This window comes from Chrysemys picta, chromosome 1, assembly GCF_011386835.1.
Source record: "Chrysemys picta bellii isolate R12L10 chromosome 1, ASM1138683v2, whole genome shotgun sequence".
Classification (NCBI taxonomy): domain Eukaryota; kingdom Metazoa; phylum Chordata; order Testudines; family Emydidae; genus Chrysemys; species Chrysemys picta.
The window spans coordinates 245,738,746-245,758,581 of NC_088791.1; the positions used below are offsets into that span (position 1 = coordinate 245,738,746).

The following is a 19,836-nucleotide window of genomic DNA, read 5'->3' on the forward strand; positions in this document are numbered from 1 at the left end:
TTGATGAAGGAAACTTGCAGCACTTTTCATTTTACCTTTTCCAGAAGCTGTCACAGTAAAGATGATGATGAATTAAGAAGCAAAAAAAGATTTTTGTGGAAACAAAAAATGAACAGAATAAAGCAGAAAATGATGCATTTTCTAACACTGAATGAAAGGAAATACTTCTACCTTTGATGAGACTATCCTGTTATCTGGATACCTTTGTGGAATGTATGCTTCAGTGCCTGAAGGAGGTTCACGATGCCCAACATAAATAGTCCGATTGTCCACCCAATTCTCTTCCCCAGCACACTGCGAAAGGAAGAAAGAAAGAGTCATCCTCAGTTCACCCAGCATTTCTGTATAAAAACAGTCATACTGAGTCCGCCAGTCCTGTCATTTTTCAATGCAGATGCCATTTTCACACAGTCATCAATGTATTGTCCCTAAATCTCTGCCTATCATCCCCCCAAGAACCCTAAATGACAAATAGGAGAAAGCTATCAAAACTCTGCCTTTAATTGTCTTCAGTAATGTTTTCCCCCATAGCAGTAAGGGAACATCCTTGAAATGCTAGCCTTTGAAACAAAAGAGGAGATGGTTTACAATTTTGCCATTAAATCAGCTTTAAAAAAAGTTTCCACATGGCCAGCGCTCATCTCACTACTCTGATAAAATTACTGATAATATTGACATTTCATTCATATGACAAGAACAATCTGGATTGGATGAATAGCCAGCTACAGCTCCATTTTTACCCAACACTAAAGCAAATATAACAGAAAAGTGCTTTACTTTCTACACAGAACCCACCCTGTGTTGTCTGAAATACTAGTAATGGTGAATCCCACAGGCACCAAGCCACAGTAGCATATCTAGAAGTCCCCAGAATATTTTCCATAATCCAGACACTGGGGCTATGCTGTACACCAGGGGAGTGCATTAGCTTTTCACCTTTGAATATACTATCTGGGTTCAAAGCCTATGATTGTGAAAAAAAGAGGAGTATGAGTGGGGCCCACATTTAGTCCCCACATCACAAAGCTTCTATATAATTGGTTCAAATTAGCATTTATGTATTCACAGTTTGTAAGAATTACTATCTGAGGACACAGATCCCTTTCCCTTGGGATTATGATTTGAGGGGTTGGTTCAGAGAGTTTAGAAGAGGCAAGTACTTGCCTCTTAGGAAAAAAAATAAGGTTTTAGTAGTTCCCACATATCATATCTAAAATTCATCCTAGTGCACCAACTCTTCAGTATTTGCACAGGGTGCAGTACTTGTTATCTTTAGATAGGAGTTTCACTGTATTGTAAGTGTCACTGGATTAAGTTTACATTTAATTATTTATTTAGAGAAAGAGTTTCAATCTGTTTTAAATAAAAATATTGCCTTATATTGAAGTGCTGTATTTTATACATACTTGTGTTTAGCATATTAGAACATTAGCTCTCCTCTGCCTCCCCAATAACCCCAGAATTCTGAAAACAGAGAGTACAGTACAGGCCTGGATAGTCTATTAAATTATACAGTATATTGCATTCGTTTTTACACTAAGAAGGACTTAAAAAAACCAGGAACAATTCTTTGTGTTGTAGTACAATTTTTAAGATACACAAGGGATGCAAGTAGGAAGCTTCCATTAGAGCTAATGGGAATTCAATGCATAAATCCTTGAACGTCAAGAATTGACTATTTAGCTTCTTCCTTCTATCCCGAGCAAGACTGACAAACATATTCCTTGTGTTTATGAGCCCACATAAAGGGATTTGGAGAGAACATTAGTAGGTGACGTAACCAATTCCTTCATTTTGCAATATAAACTGGTCTTTGCCATGAGTCAATTACAAGTGCACAACCTTCCCCCATTAAATGTATTACCAATAGGAACTCTCATAATATTGCAATATTATTTATTTAAAGAGCTGAAGTTCCCCCACAGTACTTTGCTGACTTGAAAGCTAATATTTTTCTGTCAGGCTACCAGTCAAGTATTATGACCAACATTTGTCTGTCGACACAGAGGTACAATACAATTAATTGTACATAGGGATATAGATTAAGACAGACTAATTTACTCAGTCCATCAGATTTATTTTTGTTCTTAAAATTAATTCACCATAGAGAATGATTTAAAAACAAGTCAACTAACTTATTACATACAGTTTTAACCACAGCAGAATTAATTTGATTTTTCCACGTGTTTGTAGAAGTGATGAATTAATGTACGTCACTGGTCTACTCCAAACAAAAAGACATTTCACAACATATACATGGAATATTTTGCATAAAATGTGCAACTGCATTGTTCAGTGAAGTAATACTGTAATAAAAAAGGAAGCATCATGCATTATTCAACAACACTGCAATACAGTTATCCCACAAGGGCACTCATCTCTACTAATCAGGAAAAGGTATACGGAGGAAAATGGCACAGTGAAGCTCTAATGTATGCCACTTGCAAAGATCAAAACACCATGTTTTAATTAACGGTAATAGTGTCCTACAAAGAGAACACTTTGAACAAGGAATTCTTTTGATGTCCAGGTACTATATATTAGACACAATTTGCAGAGTGACACCAGGATAATAGAAAAAAGGAACTCTGCACTGTGGCCAGTGCAATGAAGTGTATTCAATATTTTATATTCTGTTGCTTAAGCCCATTACAGATATGTCCAAGAAACCATAAATAAACCTAAAGCATTATGTGTTTCTATTAATAGTACAAAGCTCAATGTACTGAAACCTAGTTTCACTGGCACATAAATGAAGCAGCATTACTTATGTTCTACGCTCTCTTCAGCACTGTCAGCAACACAGAAACCAAAGACTGGTGAAAAATCCATCAAACTGTCTATACATCACATAAAAGATGGCTGATCTTCATAAAATCTGAACGTTTAGGAAGTCACACAAAATACACTAAGCATTTTTTCTAGTGTGACAGACCCAGACCAGTGGGGTACAGGAGTCTGGTAGAGGGCAAATATACTTGTCACTGGATGAGTAGTTTTCTGTTCCCTGAGTGACCAGAGCAGGGGCTGCACTAGAGTAATCAGGAACCTGCTAGAACCAGTTAAGGCAGGCAGGCTAATTAGGACACCCGGAGCCAATTAAGACGAAGCTGCTAGAATCAATTAAGGCAGGCTAATCAGGGCACCGGGGTTTTAAAAGGAGCTCACTTCAGTTTGTGGGGTGAGTGTGTGGAGCTGGGAGTAAGAGGTGCAAGAAGCTGAGAGGGTGTGCTGCTGGAGGACTGAGGAGCACAAGCGTTATCAGACACCAGGAGGAAGGTCCTGTGGTGAGAATAAGGAAGGTGTTTGGAGGAGGCCATGGGGAAGTAGCTGTCATGCAGCAGTTACAGGAGGCACTAAAGACAGCTGCAGTCCACAGGGCCCTGGGCTGGAACCTGGAGTAGAGGGTGGGCCTGGGTTCCCCCCCAAACCTCCCAATTGACCTGGACTGTGGGTTCTTCCAGAGGGGAAGGTCTCTGGGCTGTTCCCCAACCCACATGGTGAATCTCTGAGGCAGGAAAATCCGCTAATAAGCGCAGGACCCACCAAGATAGAGGAGGAACTTTGTTACACTAGGTTTAAATTCCAAACTATGACAAACTTCTGAATCACTTGTATGTTACTCTGCTAGTTTTTAGCTAGATACATTTAGAGATTGACCAGACCAGGTATAAATATTCAACAGGTGGTGGGGGTTGGGAGTGAAGAGGGAGAAGTTAACAGTCTGTGAGCTAAAAAACAGTGCTTTCTGAGAATTAAGTTACATAGACATTTTCATATTAACAACAGAAATAAAAGCAATTTGATAAAATCCAGGGGTATAACAAATCAGCTTATTCTTCACATGTAATTTTAGCTATTCCAGTCCAAAGGCGACTTTCTCATTAATTAAGGTACTGACAGTTCTGTTAGTTTGCAACAGCAGATTTTGAAAAAGTAACTGATCTTGAAAGTTTCAGAATCTGAGACAATTTTAAGGAACATGGTTTTGAGCTATAAACTGGAAAAATCAAAGAATGACATTTCCAGAAATCTCAAATAAAAAGAATATCCGTTTGGAACAGAGCCAAAAGTAACAATCTAAAAGATGATTACATACCTGTAACTAGAAGTTCTTCAAGATGTGTAGTCTACATATGCATGCATGGCATGCATGCACACCATGCACCTGAAGATAGTGGGAGTTGGCAGCCAATTTTTATTAAGGGCAGCCTCACTTCTACATGCAGATATAATGTAGGAAAATGGCCGCCATCTTCCTGGTTTCAGCCACATTGACAATAATGGGAGATGGTGGCCATTTTGAATAAGGAGAAATTTGTGAGTTGGCAACCTGTCATCATGTTCCCAAGAGACGGCGAACCCCCTCCCCCCCCCCCCAACACCCCCTCCCTAAATTGCTGGTAAATCCCTGATAAAAATCACAAGAGTTGGCAACACTGAGTTCTAAAGCAGACACTTTAGAGAAGATAAGGTAATTTACTTCTAATGATTGTTTTCCATATTCTAGGGCAAGACATCTACACTTGACTGCTATTTAACTCAATGAGAGTTCCAGGTAAATATCTGACAATTGTGTAATGTTTAAAGACTTATTTCTAGAAAAAGAAATCTTTACCGGGTCTTACCTCATTTTATCACCTAATGTGTGGGGAGGGGGGGGGGAAGGAGGTAAGGAAGAGTTGTTAGGTATCCACAATAAATCAATTTTAGTAAAACCATCATTTGGCTTACAATTATTATACTGCTTTGTGTAAACCCCACTGTATCTTTGCTCATTAAAGCAGAAGGTTTCCTTTGTTTGGTCTAACAGTGTTTAGGTGGTGGTGGAATTATAAATAGAAACGACTGAACTGTAGAATTACTTAAGATAGAGTTCTTTTATTATAGTTTTTTCCCTCTTTTCAGAAAAAAGTCAAGAGTACTTGGTTACAAGAGCTATAAAGTAAAAATAATTTTGCATGCAAGACTTCCAAATTATATATTGGGATTAAGAAAAAGTTATTTTATCAAAGTCCACATGAGCCATATGACAGGCATGTGGATGGCTGAATTTGACCATGTAAACTTCACAATCATATGATAACCTACTTTAAGTATGAGTCTTTACCTAATTTATAGATGCAAAATACCTTAAATTCCTTAAATCAATGGTTACTTACAAAAATCAATAAGTAAAATGAAAAATTATGTTTATATTTATTAGCGTGGTACAAAAACCAGTGGAGCAAAGTGTAAATAGATTCTTTAGCAGTCTACAACAAGCCATAGGGATTATGTGCTTAGAAAGCATGCAGACTTTTCCATCATCAGTTACTAATTAATCAAGCACAGCGGAGGCAGCCATCAAAACAAAGTTCACAGCACAAAGGAACTCCAATGACTTTAATGAGCATGTTCCTTTAGACAATGTTCATCATGGGATCTGTTGTCTCATTCTGACATTATAGCATATTGCTAGAAACAAACACTGAAACATTTTTAAAATCTCCAAGAATAACTTTCTTAATTGAAAAAAGAACAGGAGTACTTGTGGCACCTTAGAGACTAACAAATTTATTAGAGCATAAGCTTTCGTGGACTACAGCCCACTTCTTCGGCTGTAGTCCACGAAAGCTTATGCTCTAATAAATTTGTTAGTCTCTAAGGTGCCACAAGTACTCCTGTTCTTTTTGCGGATACAGACTAACATGGCTGCTACTCTGAAACCTTTCTTAATTGAGAATATTTGAAAATATCTCTTCCCAACATTGTAGGAAATTAATTTAATCATAACAGAGTCTTTTTTTTTATCTTGGTGAAACAATGCTCAATTTGTTTATGGATCACTATTTTACTATAAAATATATGGAGATATACCTATCTCATAGAACTGGAAGGGACCCTGAAAAGTCATTGAATCCAGCCCCCTGCCTTCACTAGCAGGACCAAGTACTGATTTTGCCCCAGGTCCCTAAGTGGCTTTCTTTTTCAAATGCAGATTCTGGTACACTGCACCCAAACAATAGAAAAGCAGCTGCAATCTCTGGGCCAAATCTAGAAGTGGTGTATAATTTGGATTTATACTAATTTAAAATAAATAAAAATAAAATAATTAATGGAGATATCCCATCTCCTAGAACTGGAAGGGACCTTGAAAGGTCATCAAGTCCAGCCCCCTGCCTTCACTAGCAGGACCAAGTACTGATTTTGCCCCAGGTCCCTAAGTGGCCCCCTCAAGGATTGAGCTCACAACTCTGGGTTTAATAGGCCAATGCTCAAACCACTGAGCTATCCCTCCCTCCCCCCCAAAAAATATATGGAGATATAGGTTTTTTTCTAGGTTAAGGCTCTCTTCTGGGATATAGGAGAGATCCAGAATTCATCCCACTGCCTGATGCGGAGAAGAGATTTGAACATTGCAGGAGTAGCCTAGCCGTTATAGGATATTCTGGTATGGCTCTTAAGCACCTGCTGAAGCTGTTACAATTTGTATTAATAATTAATTCGTCATTGGAGCAACAACTTGAACTTGGGTCTTCCATCTTGCAGGAGAATGCCCTAACTACCAGACAATGGAGTCATTCTCATGCTTTCCTTGGCCTGATGACTATGAATGACTACGCTAAGTCACTTAAGGCATGGCTACACTTGCAGATGTAGAGCGCTTTGAGTTAAACCAACCTTCGTAAAGGCAGTAGGGAAAGCGCTGCAATCTGTCCACACTGAAAGCTGCAAGCACACTGGCATGGCCACATTAGCAGCTCTTGCAACAGCCACAGACAACAGAGCATTCTGGTAGCTATCCCAGCATGCAAGTGGCTGCAACGTGCTTTTCAAATGAGGGAGGTGGGATGGAGTGTGACAGGGAGTGTGTTGTGTGTATGTGGGGGGAGTGAGAGTGTTTTTGGGTGGTTGAGAGCATGTCAGCATGCTGTCTTGTAAGTTCAGACAGCAACATACTCCCCTCCCCTCCCGCCTCTCTCTCTCACACACAGCATTCCACAGTAATGGCTGCTTTGTCTTGGAGCAGATAAGCATGCTGACTGTCAGAAACTGAGCTTTCAAGGGCATATTGGCATGCCTGCAGTGATTCCAAAAGAGTGGCCTTAAGAGAGGACTTAAGGGGATTATGGGACGTTTCTGGAGGCTGATCAGAGCGCAGTAATGCAACACCTCCTTCACACTGACGCCTGGGCATTTCAGCCAATGCGCACCAAGTGTTAATCTTCTCGCTGAGGTAGAGTACCAGGAGTGCTCTAGCCCTGGAGTCAAAGCGCTCTACGTGCCTTGCCAGTGTGGATGGGTAGTGAGGTAGGGCTCCTGGGGCTGCTTTAATGTGCTCTAATTCGCAAGTGTAGCCAAGCCCTTAGAGGGACAAAGTGGAGGAAGAAATATCTTTTATGGGTCCAACTTCTGTTGGTGAGATAAAGCTTTTGAGCTACACAGAGCTCTTCAATATTTTCTATAAAGCTTCTCTCTCTCTCACCAACAGAAGTTGGTCCCATAAAAGATTCTCTCTCCCACCTGGTCTCACTAATATCCTGGAACCTACATGGCTATAACAGCACTGCATCTGGCAATGGTAAGTCATTGGGGCTCCAGGAGAGTGAAAAGAGCACTGGTCAGATCCACAGACTGCATGGGTGTCTGCAAAGCCACGCACTGATTATAATGGTAGACAATGTCAGGGCACTGATTAAACTTTTGGCACAGGAGATACAAAATATTACATAATGCAACTACTTTCTGTCATACCTGTTGGCACATATATCCTGACAAACAAGCAAACATTCTAGTTTCTGTGAAAAGCTTAGTGTTTCTGGGAATGTACTGAAAATGTATTTCTGACTGCATTCTCCTTCCCCTTTGGGGCCATTGTGATAGGCTCCCCACACTAGCCCTGAAAGGGTTGAATTAGGCCAGGCAGGCCCAATCAATTGACCAATTAAGGGGAGAGATTTAGGCTACAAGGAGGCACCGTCACCCATGAGGGAACAGGCAGGGCTTACATAAAATCAAGAGACTGGCACCAGAGAAATGGCTACAGGGTGAAGAGTAGCAGTCACTCTCCCTGAAGAAAGGAGGGATAGGAACCTCTGAGGCCTAGTAAACCCTAGGAGAGAGAGGTCTGACTAGAATGGGTGGAAGCAAGATAGGAAGTAGTCCAGTGATTAGAGCAGTAAGGTTAGGGATGCTGCAGACCATGACAGCTTGGTAAAGGGCCCTGGACTGGAACCCAGAGTAGATGATGGGTGTGAGTTCCCCTACCAACCACTGCAGAGTGGTACTGCTTGGGGCAGTGAACTAGAAGACTGCTCAGGTCACTGCAGGAGTGACAGGGCCAGGGCAGCGGGCACGAGGATTGTCTGACACTGCTTGGGCAGGAAGACTTTGAAGGGCTGTACCCTGGAAGGGGAAACTGCATAGTGACCTGGCAAGAAGGCCGAGTCACGAAGAGGAAATAGCAGCTCCTGGAGCGAGAGAGGGGCCACAGATAGAGAGAGAGCGCGACAGCAGGAAGGGGCATTGGCCTGGCAGACATAATCCCCAGATAGCCAGGAGGAGGCACCTTTGAGCAGTAAGTAGAAACCCTGTCACAGCCATATGCTCAGAAGAATGATTTCTGAATATCGTCTAACAGATCTAGTTAAAATCTATTTTACATCAGATTACTCATGAAGCACAGTGATATCCAGCACACCACCACATGGCAGATCTCGTTCTGCCTACTCATAGAAGCACAGAAAATTAGGGTTGGAATAGACCACAGGAGGTCATCTAGTCCACCCCCCTGCTCAAAGCAGGACCAACCCCAACTGAATTGCAACAGAAAATTATCAGTGCAACTCCAGTAAATTAATAAGCAGAATCCATCATTTCAAATTTCCGATCTAATCCAAAAAATTGAGATGCCTTTCTCACCTCATGTTTGCTGTGGCATCACTGGAATATTATTATGCACTAATATGATGAAATTATTCAATCAAGTCATTATCTTATCTTTTAGCAGGGATACTTGCACCTCAGACCACATTCACTTTATATTCACAAATTTTAAAATCTACACTTAAACTGCAGTTCCATGCTGTCCATACTTAATTCCAGATGACTGAACTGACAAGGTTAGTTCATTGATTTTCTTGTTCAGCAGGGTTTACAGTAATTTGTTTCAGATCATAAACAAATCTAAATTATTGGAACAAGAAGCAGATTGTTAATATGTGGTCATCTTTAACTCCAAATAAAGTACAACTATATTAAAGGCTTAGAACTGACCAACCTGTGATGCTTCTGATGGCTGAGTGTGTGTTCCCAATTTCTCCCCCCTTCCCCCTGTAAAGGAGTAGGGATGGACATGGTACAGAGAAGCAGAATCTTATTCCAACACTCCCTAGGGTCCCTTCATACACACTCTTGGTACCCCAGATCAAGGAAATGTGGGGAAAACAGCAGGAAGTAAATGTCTGGGGAACATGGGAGTGACGGGGCATCTAAGAGAGTGCTTTGGGCCTCATTTTTTCCCTCCTGCCTGCTCCATATTGTGCTCCATGGTGGCTGTAAGCCAGCAGAAAGAGCTGAGGCAGAGAGGCTGCGTGGCCCCCAACAGTTAGGAGGAGTCACTGCAGAGTAACCTTTCCTGCCTGTCTGCAAACCAGATGGATGCATGAGAATCCAACTGCACTGTGGGCAGGAGTGACAAGGGGGGCTGGCAGGCATAAGATGTCACATGAGATGCGTGCTACTTGGCAGCCCTGGCATCTAAATTAATTATAAGTCAAGTTTATACCTAGCTAGCCCTTAGACAATGACAACAGCTGAAACTTGAGTTTATGAAGAGGATGTGGAGTTCCTGCTCCTGGAGCTAATGAAGACTAGAGAGTATCAAGAAACCTTTTCAGTTTTTACAAGATAACTGATAGCGGTGCTAAGAATTACATGCAGTAGTGGCTAAACTAAGAGAACTTGCATAAGACGCCGCAGAGGACTGGCAATTTCATCCTCTTAGTTGCAAGAGGAACACTGAATTTACAATTGTTCATCAAAAGAAAGTAAGGAGACAATGTCAAACTACAAAATTAAACATTTCAATTTTTTAAATGTATTGCTGTTATTTGCAGCATATCAAATTCTGAAAATAGTGTCTATGTTGTTTGAGATTGGGGGGTGATTTGTCCCTTCATTAATGCAAAAATAAGTAGCAAAATTCTGGAAATATCAAAATCTCTGTATTTTAAGTTTTTAATACTGAGATACTACATTTTTAAGACAGATCAAGCAACAGTTCCAGTAAGCAACCCTTTCAAAAACACAGTTTAATGCTTTCGGGGGGCGGGGGTGTAAGAGAACGTATTCTCCCCACACACAAAAATTCAGGAGATTAGATAAAACGAGAACCTTGGTTCAGAAGTGGTCCTGCTTTTAGAGTACTTTCAGACTGTCCAGAGGGGCTGCATTCTAAAAATGTATTATTAAGTAAAAGTAATATATTTTGTCAGCCTTTGAAGAATCATGCCTAGAAGTAAACAATAGTGGGAAAATTCTTTGCAAGTGCTATGGCAAATAATAAAGGCAAATTTTATTTCTTGTTTACACACCTTTTATATTCAGCTCTTTTGCAAGCAACTCACTGAGCAAATTTTCATTCATATAATATTGACTGTAAATAATTTTTGCTGTACAATGTTTACCACCATCACTGCACCAGATAGAGAGGCAGATTTCCCCAAGCCTCAGACAAGAGTCCTAGCACTAGTATAATAAGCAACAAAGAGAGAAGGGAAAATGTATTGGACTCTTTGGTCAGACCTACTGTAACGAACCTTGGCAAAGAGACAATTAAGAAAAAAAGACAAGGACTTTGTTACACTCTTTACAGCTGGGTCCAAACCTGCATCACAAATGGGGTATCAGTAGACTAATAAGGATTAGATTTTTAATCAATAAATGTCAGCAAATGTCAATTTCACTGTACACACAAACCAATGAAAAATATTTTGATTATCAAACTTTACAGATAGACAAAGAAAAAAATGCTGCTTGAGAACATACAGTCCCACCTTAATGTATATAAAACGTGTTATGCTGGCATTTAGTGGACCTGGAACAGAGGCACCATTTAGGTAGCTTCAACTTTTGGAAATTCAGCAACGGTCATTAAATATTTATTAGCTGATGTCCCCTTAATTTCCTCACAACTGACAATTTAAATTGATAAAAACAGAAAAAAGGCTTAAACCCCATAATTTCACACAACTGTAAACATTTAAATCAATAAAATTATTAAAATGCTTAAATAAACATTGACCAGTCAATTATAAAAAAAAAATGAATTCTGCCTAACCTAATTTTCACATGGCTAATGAGCTGTGGACAAGCAGGAGGGATTTGCCTGGATCTTAACCAGGGAGGAGATTGCAGCAGCACAGGGAGAGGAGTCCAATACTAGTCCAGGGTTCCTCACAGTATAAGCTACCACAGGATTCCTCCTCACTCCCCAGCAGCCCCACACAACTAACAAACTTCTACTACCCAACTACTCCAGCTGCCTAGACATGCAACACACTAGGCTACTCAACCAGCTGACCCAGACACCTCCATGTAATGGTCTTCCTCACTGACCCAGGAGATAAAAGTCCCTGGGAACATGCAGAAGCAGATACTTCTAGGTATTGTGGGGAGGAACAGGCAGACACCTCTCTGCCCCTGTTCATTGCTAGCTAACTGCTTAGGAGAAAAGAAGAGCCAGTGGGAGAGGAAGAAGAGGTGGCTGCTGTGGTCTCTCTTGCTGTGGGCTGGTTGTGGAAGGGGGTGTTGGGGAAACAGTGGGGAGAGGGAGCACAACTGGGGAGAGAGGAATTAAGGGCATACAAGCCAGATTTCTTTCTACTGAGGCTTTTCCCACCCGCAGGCCTCCTAAGAAAGACCAATTCCTGTGACAACCGCCACTGAAAGAGCTCCTCAAAACTTTGTAGCAGTAAGACTATCAACTCATATGCCACATTTATTGTGTGTGAATATGCTGGAAGTTAGCTTAAATTCTGTCTCAAGGCTCAATTACAATAATCTAATTATTTTCCTAGTCATTACATCCCAGACAGGATGTAACTTGATGACCTGTAAGACTTTTTTTTTAATTTTTTTTTTATTAAAAAGATCCCCCTGCAAAATCCCTAAACTTCTTAGCAAGACCTAGGCCTATATCATAAACGACTCCTCCCTACTCCCTGACAGAATCAAAGGCCCAGTGATTATGATTACAGTTATGTAGTTAGGAAAGACAGTTTCATTTAATGAGGGCAACCAATCACATAGCAATAAAAATTAATATCTCAACTCACAAAGTAATTAATTGGCTAAAATTTGTTCAGTGGAAGCCTTCCAATACTTTCTAACAGCAATATAAATCTAAAAATGCCCCAATTAGTCGAAGTGTTCTATATGTAAAATCCCAATGCTTTAGTGTTTGTGTTGACCATTTCCATTATAAAAGTTAGCCAACCTGTGAATGGTGTGTGTATGCGTATATGTATATATATATATATGTGTATATATATATATACACACACATACATACATATACACACACACACAATAAGATATTTTGTAGAATTATGATGTTGACCTTATGCTAAGGACATTTACCACAAAATGAACTGGACCAATTTTGAAATGAACAGTTCATCATTTAACACATCTACATTTTCTTTACTATTCAGACATTGCTTTCTTGTAAGCATATTCAAACATCAGCCTGTCTCAGAAATTCAAAAGACAATTGAATACGCTGAATGAATCTTGGCGGACAAATTGTTACTTATGCAATTTTACATTATTAAATCAAACTGCCAAAATCCCACAACTCAGACTGTAAACCATCACAACTGTTTTGGCATCAAGCTTCATCAGAATGCGTCAAATACTGTATGTTCCAGATATATAAATATTATAGAATGAACACTGAAATGTGATGTATTTATTACAGTTGGAAATATATTTGTAGAATTTAATGCATACAGAAGTCAAGTTATATATAGTCATTCATCTAACCTGAAAAGTATTTATAGATAAGCAAGGTAAATGCCACTATCGAATAATCTGTGTAACAATGCACTGTTGCAGCAAACCCTCACACTCTAAACCTCTTTTGAACACAGTAGTGGTGTTCAAGTTTCTCCTGATTAATGTGTACAGCCATACCAACTTGAGCTGCAAGTTCATCAGATCTCCTAAACTAAGTAGAGATACTACACTAATGGGAGGTCTCTAAAGCAAACCCAAGTGCTTCCGGGTGTAGTGTTATTGACTGAGTAGCTGGTACTCTTCACTATCAGTCAGTATATACCAAATGCCCTAGCAATACATTAGGCACTTTGTTGCTTGGGCTGCCTTTTTCAGATAAAGATTAAAACCAACATCCTGATCACTTGCTATAGTTCCCGTCCTTTCCTTTAGGCAAAATTATATCAAAATTATGTCCTGGCCAAATTCTAATGTGGATTATTACATTTTTTCTATTTAAATTTCCGCTGCAGTGTCAGTTGGATAGCATATAATTATTTAGCAACTCAAACATTATACGACTGTCATGTTCCAACACAAGGGTAGCTATATTTCAGCCTGCACACAGTTATTCCTGTACGTATAGCTTTAAAATCACTTACTATTTATCACTTATCCTAAAGAGATATCTTACAATGTATTATTAAATAGTTTCCTGTATTTCCAGACTATCTTCAGTAGACTGGCAGCAAATCCTTAGTTATGTAATGTCTGGTTTAGAGAATGCTAACCCACATTTGATCTGCTATGAAAGTTATAACTCTAGAAAGTTATAAAAATTAGATGAGAAATTTGTTCAGAGCTATACGAAAAACAGACTGTCCTCTGACAAAAACAATACTCCACTGCAATTTTGCCATGATAAAGGAACCTAAAATACCAATCAGACCCTTTATTATAAAGGAAGAACTCAGATTTTAAATATATCAGCAGAAAAATACTTAAATTCTAATACCACCCACAAATTACATTTTATAGTTTTACCTACCATTATATATATATATTAGTTGCTGATGATATATCCCTTTGATCCCCGAGTGTAGTTGTGGGGATCTTTAATATACACCTCAAACTAACAGCATCTGGATCACAGACTTCATGTAATACCTATACTGGTGAATGTCTCACGCTGACAGAGTGGCAAATTCATGTTTGACACCTCTAGTGTGTGTTAACGTCAGGAGTATGAAGAAACATACTCATAATAAATAAAAAGGTTTACAATAATGTTAATCGCAGCATTTGTAGAATAAGTTTGATTTTCACAGCAATTAAAGAAACAATTCAATTAAAGATTAAATATTTAAGAAATTCCTTTGATGTACTGAGCTTTTAAGTCATGTTTACTTTTCATTCTTTCAAAGAGTATAGTTTTTTCCCATCTACAACCGAATACAAAATCAAAGTACGAATATTTCACAATGTATTGCATTTAATGACATCAAAAGATTCATTTGAAGGATAAGCACTTATCCATTAGCCAGTCAAATATTTAACATAGCAAACATTGACTATTTTTCAGTACTATTTACATTTCAGAAGTTTGTTGGATATTCACACAAAGATTTTCAATTTCACATCCCAAACTTTCCTTTGCATTCTTAATCTTTCTTTGACATTCATCTTCTCAAAGCAATGAAAGTATAATTTTAAAAAAAAATAGTAACATGAGAGCAGGAGAAATCAGATGCAAACATTTATTTTGACTATTTAGGAAGGAGTTCCACCATAATTCAGAAAAGCTAAAAAATCCCAAATGTGAATATATTTGCAGAAGTATGAACTGAATATCGACATTCTTCTGCCAGACTTCAGCACAAAATACCAACATATATTTGTAATATAATTAAACACTGAACTGTGTGTCATGATAGCCTGTTTACTTCATATCCACAAAAAGGTAGTTCAGAACCTAACACTGATTTCAATATACCTTACCACAGGTAGGTAAAGAAAATCCAATACCTAATTCATCTGCTGCTGAGAACTACACTCCAAAAGTGTACATAGGCAAAATAACCAGGATAGAACATCCATCTTATCTTTGAATGTACCTACTCTTGAGAGTATAAACAATACCCTAAATGTTTGTTGGTGCAGTTTTTGGTACAAACACTGAACATCAGTTTACTATATTCCACACTAAAGAACTTCTACTACTGACAATGAAATTGAGGGGCACTTGAGAAATTCAACTTTTGAGAAATAGGCACAAAGCATGAAACCAAAAAGAATGAAATCATGAGAAAGAAGAGTTGTTGTGTTAAACTTGTAGTGATCCTTCAAAATACCAGGGTTTGCTTATTTAAGGTTTGGGCTAAAGTAACAGAAATAAGACATGGTTAACCGGGTACCAGGTACAGTAAATAATTGCCTACCATTATCATCCATTTACAAACTAGGATAACAAAGGTGTCTTTTCCCGCACACAGTATTCGGTGTCTCCCTTTTTTCAGGTAGAAGACACAGCAGCTACTATGGGAGATCAATCGCTCTGGTGCATTCTGTATAAATAATCTGCCCATAAACCCAATTTATAGCTATATTTATGGCTCTCTAAAATGGATTAAAGTGATACTTGCTTTGTAATCTGCCTGCACTGTTGCCACCCAATATGCCCTGCATTATGCGAATAAGGGAAGAATAGCTACCCTTTCTCCCAAGGGGTGAAAGGGTAGTTCTTGATACTAATACACACCCACTAATCCAATGTTTCATAGCCTGACCTACAAAGGCACATGCATACTTGGGCTAGAGACCCATGGAATTCATGGTGCATGTGTATTCTATTGCTCTGATGGTGTGACAAAGGTGTCTGCTTGCAATGGGGCTGTATTTAATGGTAGAGGAAGAGAGTGTTAAATCATAATTGAGATATTGGGTAGGAATCTGAGATCACACAACTTCCAGGTGGGGAGGGGGAATATATGGGCCCTACCATCATCCCTCCCCTGAAAGGATTTAAACCCAAAACATGAGGTGTTTTCAGAAAGGCTCATTGAGGCTAATTACCATCAATGTTAGATATGCTTAAGGGCTTGTGGTTAGGCATTTAAAACTGAAAGGATAACAGTACCTGCCTTTGACAATATAGCAAATGCCTGGACAAACCTTATTGGATTAAGTTACATTTTTCAATACCTTAGGAGTTCATGGTATTAAAAAAATGCAAATGTGTATGTATTATTGTGGGATTGTATGTAGTGTCTCAAGGGAGGGGCATGGCTAATGTAAATCCTGGTAAACTTTGTAAGCTTCAAACTGTAACACATCAAAATGTGTTATAAACTGTGACTGTCATCTTAGTAGCTGATGGGGTTCAACTAATTTTCTTTATTTTAATGAAATAGTAGCCTCTTCCCACTCTAAATATAAACCATACATTCTTTCATTCAGGTATGTGCTCAGAGTAACAGATCTTTGAATATCACAGTGTGGATGACACCAATATAATTACACAAGATGGGGAATGGAGATGGAAAAAACACTTTTGATGTACCATGTACCTCAATTTATATTTGAAATACAGACATATTAAGTCTCTATCCAAGAGCATTTAACATATGAAAAAACTGTCGTCTCTCATCTAGGAAAGCCAATATATTCTTAGAGAAAGATTTTCTATAAAGTCATGTATGGAACTGTACTTTAATATTAGTACATTTTGAGTTTCAATTATTTTGATAATGGCAAGGGAGGTTAGGTACTTTTGTCTGGGGTGAGAAGATAAGTGTAATCACAGCCTCCAGATGTGTCTGTTGTTCAATGATATAGAAAAAGGTTAAACAACGTTTTGATGTAGCAGTTTCCTATTCAAACAGCAAAAACATATATAAACAATACACGAGGTAGCATACGCCTCCAGTCTCTGATTTGCTGCCATGCACTGTTTGATTAGGGGAGGGGAGGAGAATCGTGGTTATAGAAAAGGATAAGAAGCTGTAGAGACAAGCTGGTCATGGAACGGTGGTCTCTTCTTACTATATCTCCCCATGTGCTTCACCCTTAACCAAAAGGTCTTCCAAAACTCTTTAACCCACATCCTTAATATCCCTTTTTGCCCGCTCCCTAAAGAAACCTTTAAAAACTGAGCCTCCCTTCAGGAACATGTAACCAATCTCAACCCATTATGTTAGCAGGGCAGCATAGGAAAAACTTGCACTGCGACTGCTCGGCTACCCTACTGTAAAAGGGATTCAGGAGGGAATGCGCCAGTTGAGCGGCAAGACCTTCTTTCATATAAGGAACTTTACATGAGAGTATGAAATACTACAAACCTTTCAGAGCCCAAAATGGAGCTTAAAAGTTATGAGTTCTACATATTCAAATTTCTCTTATGAAGACAGAGAAGAGGGAATCTAGGACTCAGAGTTGCTTCCTCAAACGCTCAAGAAGAAGAAGATGAAATGTATAGATTTTTAAGACCAGAGGGGATGACTATGATCATAAGGTCTGATTTTTTGCATATCACAGGCCAAATCACCTACAAGCTGGTGCAGCTGAATCCTATTAGTAAGCACAAATATAAAAATGTGTGTATTTTAGATATATAAAAATACACATATACACACATATATATATATATAATACAATTTAAAATGAGGGAAATTCAGCAGAAAGGGGCTTTTAATCTAATGAAATAATTCTTTTATAATCATTTGCTTTCTGTTCAGAGCCTTGTCTTGAGTACGCAATCAAAAGTGTTTTTGTTTTTAAGTTTTACTGAGCATAAGATCTGCCTCTTCCCACACCAGGGTGTTTCCCTGGCCATATAGTCTGCTCCTGGTGTCTAAGTGGGGTTCTGGAACTAAGCCAAATCACAGAAACTATAACAGCAAAGGCTCAGCTACTGCAAAGTGGAGCCACAAAAAGCAGTGATGAAAAACTCAAGCTACCTTTATAAGACTGACTACAAAATACATTAGTATAAATTAAGTTTACATTGACTATCCAAGAAAACTTGTTATATATTACACTCAACACCCTCTTCTGAGAATATTATGCCCCTGAAAGTTCAGTACCTTGTTCCACACTTGTCTAGTTTCAGAAGACTCCAGGTTTACTGAGTAACCGGTTGTATAAACCTCTTGTTTAACATGTACTGCTTGGATTTTCTTTTGCATTTTTGAGGATTAGTCTAGACTAGAGTTTAACATGAATTCATTGACTACCAATTAATTAATTGACTACCAATTACTCAGCAAACATGTTTCTAAATGCTAGCCTGGACACTTATCCCTAAGACACAAATGTTTGTGTTTCACCCTATTCAAAATATTGATATTTAGGGGGATAACCTAGGACAGGGGTCCCCAACGCGGTGCCCGCGGGCGCCATGGCGCCCGCTGGGGCATCTAAGTGCGCCCGCGTACTGGCCGGCGGACAAGCATCCGCCGAAATGCCACCAAGAAGCAGCAGCATCCAGAGGCGTCGCTGCCAAAATGCCACCGATTTTCGGTGGCATTTTGGCGGCGACGCCTCTGGATGACGCTACTTATCGGCGGCATTTCGGCGGCGATGCCTATTGATGTTGCCGCTTGTCGGCGGCATTTCGGCAGATGCTTGTCCGCCGCCACGGTCCTCCATGGCTCATCGTCTGGCGCCTGCCAGACGAAAAAGGTTGGGGACCACTGACCTAGGATAAACCACAAACATGCATGCTGTGGAACAAATGTTTGCCAAGTGTCCTGACTAGCATGTTTAAGCATGTTACCTAGTTCAAGTCCATCATAATAAACTAACTCAAGATAAAAAAAACGCTAGTCTAGTCATTCCCCCTGCCAGGAATGGCACTGAATGAAGCAGTATGTTGGGCTTCAGCAACTGAAGTATTTGATCAGTTAAAAAGCAAGCACTCACATAAAAAGCTGTAAATTTTGAAGTGGTTGTAGATGCATGCTATGTAAGCCAAAACACTTATCCTGGCACATATTTGTTCTGCAGGCAGAGAAGTAGGGCAAGACATCAAAACTATAGTGCCAAAAATAAAAATTCAAATATAACCCAAAGGATATTAATACAAATGAGATTATCTTATAGTTTGTATTTTGCCACATCTGTCTTATTTTTGTCTATTTCTGCATAAAAGAATTGCAAAGAAAAAGAGGTTTCATCTTTATAAACTGTAGATTGTAGCCATCTGATAAGAAAAAAATATTATGCTCTAACCTGAAGAGGCAATTACCCCTTCTTGTTATTAGAAAGAGTTCACATTTGACACTGATTTGGAAATCAAAAATAACTACATTTGGTAAGTGCAGATTCAACATGCTCCAAAGGGTTGCGCACGGAACTGTTCTTGAGAATCTCAGACTGACTCCCAGTATTACTGGTCCAGTCAGGAATGAAGAAAACAGCTGTGATCACAGACAAAGCAGTTTCCAGTTTCACCTACAGCTAAGAGACAGAAAACATCCATGACTAAATCATTATTACTACATGTCCCCTCTTCTCTGTGAGCAATCTTCACCCACCTCAGCCCCACAGGGGATTATACTAACAAGAAAAAAAATGGAGTGGATTTAGGTTTGAGCTTGAGCTATGACAAACAACAAATTAATACAAGTTAGATTGTAGAAACAGACCTCAATGTAGTTCATGGACCATATTTAAAAATATTTACCTACCTTCTTCTGATTCCTGGATAATTGACCATTATATAAAATAAACAGCAGTGTTACAATGCTATCCTACTTTTCGGTTCATAAAGCAATTTAAAATTTAGTTTACACGTAACTGCTTGTATCTTTTATTGCATTGCCCTCTGCCCCCCCCCCCTCCACCAATAACATCAGC

At 39.1% G+C, this 19,836-nt stretch overlaps 1 protein-coding gene across 8 annotated transcripts in view; it reads right to left on the reverse strand.

Moving 5' to 3' along the window:
• The window catches only part of ATP11A (ATPase phospholipid transporting 11A), a 231,951-nt gene that overhangs the window by 123,957 nt on the left and 88,158 nt on the right, over positions 1–19,836 (reverse strand). For 7 of the 8 annotated variants that reach the window (XM_065581014.1, XM_065581016.1, XM_065581018.1 and 4 more), the window contains one exon: positions 172–294. In XM_065581014.1, the coding sequence (XP_065437086.1) occupies positions 172–294 (123 nt within the window). Of the gene's footprint in view, positions 1–171; positions 295–14,029; positions 14,161–19,836 lie in introns of those variants that run through there. The other variant, XM_065581015.1, reaches the window with a different exon arrangement.